The 11899-nt window shown below is 42.7% G+C and overlaps 1 protein-coding gene across 1 annotated transcript in view; it reads right to left on the minus strand.

Annotated features, from left to right (window-relative positions):
* Nucleotides 1-10659, minus strand: part of LOC308370423 (transmembrane and immunoglobulin domain-containing protein 1-like) — a gene marked incomplete at both ends in the record, with an annotated part of 45032 nt that extends 34373 nt beyond the window's left edge. The window contains 5 exons of the mRNA XM_080845075.1: nt 6578-6635; nt 7724-7827; nt 8531-8815; nt 9827-10108; nt 10605-10659. Coding sequence (XP_080701201.1) covers nt 6578-6635; nt 7724-7827; nt 8531-8815; nt 9827-10108; nt 10605-10659 — 784 coding nt within the window. The remainder of the gene's footprint in view (nt 1-6577; nt 6636-7723; nt 7828-8530; nt 8816-9826; nt 10109-10604) is intronic.
* Between the last annotated feature and the right edge of the window lie 1240 nt (nt 10660-11899).

Here is an 11899-nt window from a genome sequence, read left to right on the forward strand (position 1 = left end):
TCATTGGGGATGTGAATGCAATCTAAAAGAAAACTAACCTACATCTGTATATTCAGTGGGCATGCGCTATGTGTTCACCTGCAGTCACCTCCTATTGAAATGGATAAGGCTCTGTCAATAAGAATGTATCGACATGCCGATGGTTTGGTAATCTTGCATTATGCTGTTTTTTTAATCCTGCAGGACAATGCTTAAATAGCTCAGGCATCACATTTTGAAACATTTTTCTAGTACAAAGGCAAGTCCTCTCATGTTGGGTGGGTAGCCTGCAAACACAATGATGCCATTCAAACAAGTCAACCATTAAAAGACATGAAAGCAATAACTGGCCATGGCATTAAGACAGACCTTAAAGTGTAAGTTCACCCCAGCTCTGAGCCAAAGCCCACCCAATGCATCATTTTGAAAAAATGCTAAGAAGCGAAAAGAGACTAAAAGTTTAGTAGACAGAGAGTCTTTCATGACGTAGGGATGTACCAAACCGTTCAAGTTGATTTTACACAGTAGAGGCCGAGTTGAGCCATTTTCAACCCATAAAATGCAGTTTTTTTTATAAAAATGAGAATTTTGTCAATATTAACACCAGCATTGATACTGTTTCAGCACAGTTCAGTCATATCCTAGTTTACAGTTATTTTATTCTTTTAAAGTGCAATTTAACAATTTCACAAACACATCGTTGCACGTCATGCAATCTTCGAAATCCTAGAGTGTCAAACGTATTCTAGGTCACGGTTAAGTTTCTTTGCCAGTGCTGCATTGCTATTTGTAGTGGGTTGATGGAGATGGTCTCAGATCAGACAGGTTACACTATCCACTGCGCTCAAATCATGTCAGGAAAACACCATACACGAATACCCTTTATTACTGAATGTACGTTTTCAAAAAGTGAATATTAATGGCGTTGCCACTAAACTTTCAAAAAACATCTCGGTAACGTATGTAACCTAGGGTCCCTGAGTAGGGACCAGATGTAACAATTGGGACATGACTCTGTTATGGACCAATCGAAGCACTATATATTCACGGCGGAAGGCCGAATTACGACGAATCACCGTCCTGAGCCCGCCCCCTCAGGTACCCTAAAATAGGGGGTGATGACGTTGCTCTGCCTCTTAAGACTCTGAGCGTAGAGCCTACCAGAAACAAACACTGTACACGTAACGCTTGTTATATCTGGTCCCTACTCAGGGACTGAGGTTACATACGTAACTGAGATGTTCCCTATCGCAGTAGACTGCGATTTAACAATTGGGACCGAGTCCATTCATGCGTGTAACAGTGTTGGCCAATACACGTACACACACACCAACTTTATTTGCCTTGCCCTCAGAGAGGTTCATACAGCAGTTGGCAGTGTGCACTTTATGGGGTATGAATTCACTTAAGGTGAACGGGATCACTGATCCCTTGCTTATGGATCTTACCCACCATCTGCGTAATCCGCCTTTAACATGTAAAGGGAGATGGACACATAATCAGCGCATATTCACAGGCCCCGGAGGATCACAGTTCGCTCGCCTGTAATACGCTTTGCAGGAACCGAGGCTCTGCCACGTCCAACAAATAGTAATTAATGAAGGTGTGGCGAGAGCTCCAGCTCGCTGCCTTGCAAATATCATCAACTGAAACCCCCTTGAACAGGGCCCAGGACGATGAAACCCCACAAGTAGAATGAACGTAGCTTCTCCGGGGGCTCCAATGACAAAATTGGATTACATTTTTTTGTATTCATATCACCAAAGTCCCTCTATTAAATTCCCAGCTATCATATTACTAGCTTGATGTGGCCTGCTCAGCTTCGGTATCATTGTTTCACACAGACTGTTATTTTTGACACCCATTAACTTGCCTATCAACACTTTCATAAACACTCATTCCACTGCTAACGGTGATCCCTGGCAAATTTAAGAATTTGCAAAGAAATAATTTGTCAAGAAAATAATTTGCCTCTTTTTTTTGTAATTGTATTATTCGAGTTACTTGAGTAATCCTGTTAACCAAAGTGTTGGAGTTGGAATAAAAGTTTTGTCAGGAATAATATTGATATTGAAATTGTTGTTTAAAAAACGCAAAAGTACTTGAGTATTCAACGAAATAAACGACAGAATACCTGACTCCAAAAATATTCTATAGTTGTAATCCTAGAGTGTACATTTGTAGACCCCACCACCCTTTCTCTTTCTTGAAAAATGACCATCATAAGCTTAACAATACAATATCTTCAATAAATAGGGCATCAACTGATTTTTGCTAGAGATAGATAGATAGATAGATAGATATATAGATAGATAGATAGATGGATACTTTATTAATCCTGAGGGAAATTTAGGTCATCCATAGTAGCTTATACACTTACTCACAGGCATACATACATAAATCACATAGGGCTTATACACTACCTCACAGACATGCATACATACATCACATACACATAGGGCTTATACACTACCTCACAGACATACATAAATCACATACACATAGGGCTTATACACTACCTCACAGACATACATACATAAATCACATATACATAGGGCTTATACACTACCTCACAGACATACATACATAAATCACATACACATAGAGCTTATACACTACCTCACAGACATACATAAATCACATACACATAGGGCTTATACACTACCTCACAGACATACATACATAAATCACATAGACATAGGGCTTATACACTACCTCACAGACATACATACATAAATCACATACACATAGGGCTTATACACTACCTCACAGACATACAAACATAGATCACATACACATGTGCTTATGGATAGTGCAAAGTTCTTGTGCTTGTGTGTGTGTGTGTGTTGATAGTGCAAAGAGATATAAGTTGTTCAGTCTGTGCAAGGGGCTAGTATAGCCAGTAGAGGGATGGATGGACAGTGGGGTGGTAATTCACCCTTCTGCAAACTCCGCCCCCCTTAGCAACGGTTGCTATATCAGTCAAACATTCACGTTTCCCAGGTTCTCAGCATTGGTATGAATGGCGTGGCAACATGTTTTCAACCGTGTCAATTTCAGCTATACCCAAATAAATCACGAGCAATTTTTGGAAAAACGGCAAGATCTCAGATCGAAGCAGGCAAAAGGGTCTGCAATATGCTTATGAAGGCTACATCCACGACATTACATGTTATGCTAAGTTATGCTAAGGCTAACAGGTTCATTCCAGCTATATTTATGTGTTCAATATCTACACAGTCGCCGCTACGCAAACATGTAAGGTGGTAAAACTGAATCGTATTTTAAGCAAGGGTTTTCTCACGTTTTCGATGCAGTGGGCAGATTTTAGCGACATAGCCTCTTACCTTGGAACAAACGTAGGTGCTTCTGTTTATGTTGCTGACATTCAGCTTATGGGGGGGTCGTCCACATTGTTTGATCCAGCAGGCATTTCTCTCTCTGGGTCTTGGGTTTCGGGAAGGGATAAAATTTTACCCCTCCCTCCAGCCTTTTTGGATATCGGCTGTCAGAATTACACACTCCATAAGCGCAACATTTCATTTTCTCTTCTCGAGCAGACGTCTCTCTCATAGACTTCCGTTCATCAAAATGGCTAGCTTGACTGAGGTCCCGAGCTTAGTAACCGTTGCTATGCTATGATTGATCAGTTACCGTTTTGGGGGTTTGGTCGCGGAAGGGTCTATTGACCGATCGCGAAACTCCTCCCTAGAACGGCCCTTGTCCAATCATACCTTAGCAACCGCTACTAAGAGAAGAAGGTCCGACAACTTTGAGGTCTGAGCAGCATGGTTAAACAGTGTGCCTACGGGACTTGTAGGTATGACATGAGGTACCCTGAGAGATTAGAGGGATACGTCGAGTTTACAGCTCCATAGGATAGCATTAGAGGCCATGATTTTTCGGTTGTTTTATGAGCTTTGTGGTAATGTAGGTTAAACAAAAATGGCCAAACGATGTGCATGGGGTAGATACAACACTGATACGAGGTATCATGAGAGGATAGGCAATGGGGTATATTGTATCTCATTTCCTAAACGAAACAAGACCGGTCCAAATATCTCTGGTGGATTAAGCTGTGACAGACCACACAGTGAACGCTACGTTCATTAGCTTTCTGCCATACTCTTGTTAGGTTGGAATTTTCCTTTGCTAAAGCAATCAACTAAGCCTACATGATAAAAGGCATACTCATTATTCACAGTAGCTACCTGCTTACTTTCACCACTGATGTTATGCTAGGCTTAGGCAAGTTATCTCTGGTTCAAACTAGCTAACATTAACGATTCACTAGCTGCACTAGCGTAGCTTTGTCAGTTATGGGACAGTTTGTTAAAAATCGGCCATTATATTAAACAAACGATATGCACAAGTATACATAGGTTTAATAATGGATTAACATGACAACGTGAACGAAACACACGCATGCCGGTAATTAACAAGGTTACAATAACAAGCTAGACAGTTAGGACCATATGGTTAGGACACTGTCCTGTAAGGGGCAGGTAGGTTAATGCTAGTTACTAAACGTAGGTCTACATTCATATGCCTTCCAGATTAGTTAAATTAACTGAATGTGAATTCATTGTATCTTTCCCATGCGGTGCATGAACAATGCTGGTATTGGATGTATTTATCTGCAATCGCGATGACCGTGAGTTGAGGCTTCTCCCTCTTGCATTGCTCTGTAAATTCTCGCCTCAAATTTAAGCTTGTTATCCACCATATCGAGTTTTAAATTGTATACATATCCCTCCATTGCATAATTAAGTCCCTTTTAAATGCTTCTAGGCGAAATCAGGTCCTTTTGTCTCCAAAAGTTGTCTAGAGCCTCTTGGGATATAGTTTTGTCACTGATAGCTGCCATTGTAAACTCTAGTCAGCTCTGATAACGTGTCCGAGTTAGCAACAGTCACAATGGGGGGTGGGGCTTAGCGATAGGTCAATTGTGTCGGACGTAGCAACAATAACTAGGGGGCGGGGCCCTGGCGATCGGTCAATTGAAGGGCCTCTATCAACTGTTCAAAATAGTTTTTTTTAGGTTTTTATGCTCGCATGGAGACGGGGATAACCTCAACACATCCAATGTGATCTGCTCACCCAGCCACCGGCAATCTCTTTCTATGCAATAAACCACTGTCTGCCCTCTGAAAAGCAACAAGTGAAACATGATAAGCCTGCATGCTCTGAATGACAGTGTTCGTCAAACCTTCACATTCATCAAAGCGTCGCGGTAGTGATGACGGCGATCAACTTCATTTTGCGTCTCAGTTTCAAAAAATCAGATACAATATTCACACTACATCAAACACGCTATACAGAAAACGTGTGTTGAATCTCCACACACAGATCATGGAGATTTCGTCTCAGGGGATGAGCTGAAGGTTGGCTCTCGAGGACATCATTAGCTTTGATAGGCACCGTGCATTCCAAGTCTTTTCGCGTAATTCACACTGCCGCCGTTGTGAGACAATCATTAGCCACTTGGAAAGGCTATGCCGACTGACACGTAATACTGTGCAATCAAAACCGAGACTCACTTTGACTTGCTACAGGTGGCCTATTTAGCCTATCAATCATTGAAAGCACACCGCTGAGATTCAGTAATCAAGGACCACACTAACCACAGATTTGTATTTAGTTTTAAAATACATAGGAGGTATTTCATCTCTGAAGTTTTTTAAGGGGTGGTGGAAACTCTTTGAGGCAAATTATGTTAAGCAGAATTGTGTCTAACTTTAGACCTATGGGTATGTGTGATTCAAAGTGAGGATTTAGTTTGCCGTTGGAAAGAAAGTGAACAAAAATGATGAAATACTGATGAGTGCATGTAGGCTTGTGAAATGAATTGCAGTTACGGTACAGAGGAGCAGAAACATAACAAAGACCTCTGTTAGTGCTTAGCTTACAACAAGTCTGCTGACAGCAGTATGCAGTGCCATCATAACTCAGGGAAATTATAATGAATTCATTTATTAGTCATGTTAAATTGATTCCTAACTAAATGGTCTAAGTAGAAACATTACCAGTCTCCCAACCTTGTACTCTTATAGACTTTCTGCTTCATGGTGTATGTGTACTAATCTGTACTAATGCTTGGCTAATGGAATTGCCCTGTTGAAACAGAATTTGTATCAGACTCAATCAATACTAATGTATTTACTTGGACACGGGATGTTCTGGATACAGGCTGACAGTACACACAGCACTGTGCACCCAGGCCACTACATGCAGATCTCACAGCAGAATACCCAGACATGATTAACACTGAGCTTTGATGCAACCAACAGGCCATCACAAAGCAAATCAATAGAATGGGCATTACCACACTGAACTCACTAATGAAACTCATTTGCTGATTTCATGATGCTCTGTGTGTGTGTGTGTGTGTGTGTGTGTGTGTGTGTGTGTACGTGTGTGTGTACACCTATGCATGTCTCTGTGTGTGTCTGTATTTGCGTTTGTGTGTGTGTGTGTGTGTATGTTTAATAGAGAAAGACGGAGTAAGCACACAGTAAATCCGAGACAGAGTATGTCTGTGTGTGTGTGTGAGAGAGTGTGTGTATAAAAGTATCTTGCTCTGTGTGTCTGTGTGTACCTGTGGTTGTGTACCTTCTGGATGGCAGCACAGGGGCGTGGAATGCCTGACATCCAGTCTATAGGGGACCAGTGCTGGAGATGGATTAGCATTAGGGCAAGGCCCTCTCCCACACACAGAAAGTGCCTCTATCACAGCACCATCTCCTCTGCCACGCTTCCCTTATAATGAGGGTCAAAGCTGCAAGGCCATGCCTATCGTTTCATATTGACTGTGTAGCGTGGGAAAAGCTTGCTTCTGCCTCGGCCGCCTGCCGACGACACCAACATCTTTTTTAGTCCTCGCATCTTGGCACTTTGCTGTATTCACACACCGAAAGACCAAAAAAATGTGTGGTGCTCAAAACTGTTTCAATTACAGTTTTCTGAAAAGATTTTCGTGTCTGTCTTTTTTTAAATCAAAATGAGAACTCATTTGACCAAGCTCTAGGACATATTACCTGAACATCTCCCCAAAAAGGTTATCTAATCACATAATGCATAATGTGATGAATTATGGATGAGCCCTTTATGCACCCTCCAGAGCGAGAGACCTTGGTGTCAAGTGATGTCAGTCGTCTGACTCAATTCAGTGCCTTTGACCAAAAGCATCAATATTTAACCGAGCTTAATGGTTTTATTCCCTGATCACGGGATTTGATAGCGTCAGTGTCGCTTTAAGAACCCAGCCTAGTCCTATTCTTCTCTGACCTCGGTCAATATGTAACTTGAAGGATTTAGACAGCAAGTCGGCGCAGTACGTGAATCACCCATTTTATATCTGTTAAATTGTCTCAATAGGTCAAAAGCAATCCTCAGGCCTTCACAATTCATTAACACATCTCATATTTTTGTCCTAGTCAACTCATGTCTTGTGTAGGCAGTAACTCAGCTCAGTGCTTTGGTTGGGATGTATTTATTTATCTTGAATACATCTCATACATTATTTAAAAGGTACCATAAAGAGATGAGATTCACATTTCATGTGAATTTAAAGCACGGTGCAGGAGCTTGTTTCCATCATCAGTGGACATTGCTTATTTCCAGCACTAAAGAGAAAGGAGAAGGGGGGGGGGGAGCTCTTGTCAGCCATGTTCAACGGGCACTGAACTCTATGTAAGAACAGGTCTGTCCTGATACCTATGAGAAAGGTCTCTCTCTCTCGTACCTTTGAGATTCTGTCCCACCTGGCTACTATGGCCAGCGCAGTCGTACACAGCACAACCACACACGCAGCAATGAAGGGCGCCAACGGGAACCCCATCTTCTTATCTACAGCGTAAGGAAAACATGATGAGGAAAATCTCCTGCATGAAAATACATCAGATTATAGCCATTTTTATTATTTTATGGTTACGACGATGTATAGTGCACAGAGGCATGATGAACACTATGCTATTATGAAAACATCAAATAAAATACTTAAGAGATATTGAATTCAAAATTACAGATAACATTTTTCTTGAAGCTTACATCATTTGACATCACTGAACATAACTATGTTATCAACATGTCATAGCAGTTGACATTTGCTATGATATAATATTGTCGTGCACCCATCGACGGTAATGGAATTCTATGACAGCTTGTTAGCATTGTCATAGGTAGTTTGGGCATGTAACATTGTCAGACTCTCCTGACAATTACCAATAATTGACACTGTTGTGTCACTGGACATCTGTCATCTATTGACAGGACATGGCATCTGCCATGACAGTCATGATTAATTAAATCTTATGACAGCAGGGACAAGCTTTGGCTGAAAGGTAACTCAAGTCAGTACAGTATAGAACAATATGTGCATTATAACAATCTAACAATAAACCAAAGCTATGCTCATTCAGAGTACTACCATAACTCCTGTATATTCACAGAATTCCACAGCCTTTCACATTATATTGCATGACGTCCACTAAGGCACAAACAGAACTATCCCTGTTTGTGCATCTCAACCCAGCTCTGGCTTCTCCCTGACCTTCCACCAGGAGTTGGAACGTCCTGGTCCTCTCCCCGAACTCAGCGGAGTGGGCCACACAGCTGTACCAGCGCTGGTGCTGCTCCCTCTGGACGTTGGTGATGGTGAGCTGGGCCTCCCTGCTGTCCTGGTAGAGCGTGTATCTGTGGGTCACCAGGTTCAGCGGCAGGTCATCCCTGAGCCAGGTCACCGTCACCTGGGGATGGGCCCATACTGGGCACCGCAGCACAACATCCTGGCTCTCCTCCACTGTGACATTGTCTGTGCCTGACAGGGCAGGGGGAACTGGAGACAGGACAAGAGATGTTTATGTCTGTCTATATTTAAATCAAAAAGATAACTCATTAGACCAAGCCCTGGGACAGTAGGAGGGGAGGACGTGATGTATTCATGTATAGATATACACCTGCACAATGTGTACATATAGATACAGATGGCCGTAATGCACACAAGTCTTAAAAAATACACTACTATCCCACCTGTGGTCTCCACTAACTACACTCCCATACCTCCTGTCCGGGTGAGGAGGTGGGCCTGTCTAACTCATCACATGGACTCAATAAATTACCTCAACGTTTGCCTCCAAACAAATGTGCCACTTTTGAGTAGCATGCTGTATGCTGTTATATACAGTATGTTATGTTACTGCTCCAGTAAAAGTCTCTGTGTCTCTTGTCCTTTACTGTCCACCAGGGTAGAAGGGTGATTTTGTGGATAAGCTAGACACGCTGTTGTCTTCCATTTCTGAACATAGCTGTCAGCCACTCATCCTAGGTTACATGAACATCCACTCAGACTATCCATTCTGTGAGCATGTCATGTCCCTGACATACTAATTCGACCTCAAAGGGGTTTGCAGCCCTCCGACTCACAAAGCCAGCAAATAACTTGACCTCCGCCTCGTTGGAAACGGATGGTCACTCCTCTGCTCCTCTCTGAACACTATTTCATTCAGTTCACTATATGCCTCCTGGTGCAGCCTCCACTGTATGCCTCTTAATTTTGTGATTTTCAGATACTCAGTAATGGATTTAGTGTTAATGTATAATGCTTTTCGTTAGATAAAGCAGCTAATAAAGAGTGCCACTGATGAGCTCGCTCAGGTATGCAGACCAGGGGCAGAAGGTAAAGCATGCAAAGCAGGAGGGTCCCTAGGAGTAGGTTGAGAATCACTCATGGCAAGAATCAAGACCAAGTCAAGAAGTGGTTTCCCCCTTTGTATCCTTGGAATAGTCAACAATGCAGATCATTATAAGAATGCATCTGAGCTTTAGTGCTGCCCCCTGCTGGACTCACAGTGCACTTTGATCTGCGCTGAGGCACAGACGGTGGGGTTGCTCCTCAGGTGGCAGGTGAAGGTGACCTGGTGGTCGTCCGTGGTCACATTCTGCACACACAGCCTGCTGGGGCTGAAGCGGTTGTGGGGGTCCAGCCTGACCGACTCGCCGTTGCGATGCCACTCCAGCTCCTCCTGCTCTGACGCTCCCCCCTCCAGGGAGCAGTTAAGGGACACCACGCTCCCCGTGTAGGTGTTCACACTGCCCTCGGCATTCACAGGCTCCAGCACCACACTCACACCTGGGCAGAAGAAGGCAGCCCCATCGTGTCTGTGCTCCATACATGCACTTACACAGCCCATACAGTATTGCAAGCTACTAGTATTTACTGCTTTGTCAGTGATTTTTGTTATGTTTAGCAGATAATTACCAATAAGCACATCTCGATCTGCTGTTTAAAGCAAAAACAATTAAGAGTTTTTATGACTTCCCATCCCGCACACAGATGGTAGGCCATGAGAGGAACTGGCGTTTAGTCTCTTCAGCGGCTACAAAAATAGCAAGTCATGAACCCCATTACCCACTCCCTTACACAATCTGCAGATACCTCATGACTTGAACCCCATCATCCAACTCCCTAACATGCTCTGTGGAGACCTCATGACTTGCATATGAAGCTGGTTAACAAGCAGAGAAACTAAACAAGCTGTCTCCAGTGACCTTTTTATTTTTTACCCCCCTTCATTTTTTTGGAAACAGACGGGTTGGTTCATATGAAGATAGGTGATTTTCCTTACTTGCCCCCAGCTGACAGGCACAGCACAGGAGGAGAAGGCAGGGAACAACTCTCATGATTTGATTTATTTTCCTCCTGGAAGACCTAAAAACACCGGGAACAATACACAGAGACTCTCTGACAGAAATAGTAAACAGTGGGCATAAATGTGCTTCCCAAATGCTGCCCCCCAGCAGTAAAATAGCATAACCAATACATGAATCAATAAATAAAGATAAACACATGTTCCACAGCAGTGAGGTCTCTAATGCATTTGTACTGCCTATGACGCAGCTGACATGTGGAGATAGACTCTTCTCATCATACAGATACGGTCTTCTGGGTTTAGAAAAAAAGAATGGACCTCATTCTCGAACATTTTCTTCAGTGTCTTCTGAAATATCTTCTTACGAACTTCGTATGACCTACCCTAAGAAAGATCATCGCCTAATTCTTGAACGCTTCAATATGTGTTCTTAAACCGCCAAAGTGTTCTTAGCTGTGCACTGATTCTTAAATTGAACGCGTGTTCTCGTACACCTGAATTTGCATACATAAATGCCCTACCAGCTGCCTATAATCGTTCTTTCACACACAGCATATGACAGACCGAATTGGCGTCACTCTCATTGGGATTGAATGGGAGGCGGAATTCCGCCTGTTCGGGAGGCATGAGGAAGAATCTGCCTCAGCAGCCGATTCCGAGTTGCCGATTCTTTAACTTTATGCAAATGAGAACCACCCGAGATCAATTGGGCGTGTGTGTAATTTGGAAGCCTACGTTGTTCAGAGGGGCGGTAGTAGGTTTGATTTCTTCCTATTCAAAGAAATCAAAACAAGATGGTGGAGTCTCGAGAGTCTGTTACTGGGAAATATTTTATGTGAATAAAGTTGTCTACACAACTTTTCTTATGTCTACATCGACCCGGTTTGTTGTTTATATGCCACACTAATGTTGTTAGGGCAAACAGAATATGGTGCCTTCCCAAAAAAAAATATATAGGAGATGCGTTATTATTGCACAGAAGTGATGGTTTATCGATAATTTGATGATAATGTGTGCATAATGACACAGAAGTACAAAACAATGGCTTCAACATTTGAAAATGTTTTTGAAATAGTTTTCAGACCATGAGTGACAGGCGCAGCATCTATCATTATTTTCATGAGCTCTCAAGCTAATCTGCTATATTAGCGCTTCACTGCAACTGAAAATGCTACTTGACAGCCAAAATTGACCATACCCATGAGGCGGAATTTCACCAGGCGAATTCTGCCTGGTCATATGCTGTGTATGAAGGAACGGTAAGGGCATGC

Source organism: Sprattus sprattus (genome assembly GCF_963457725.1).
Source record: "Sprattus sprattus genome assembly, chromosome: 9".
NCBI classification, from domain to species: Eukaryota; Metazoa; Chordata; class Actinopteri; order Clupeiformes; family Clupeidae; genus Sprattus; species Sprattus sprattus.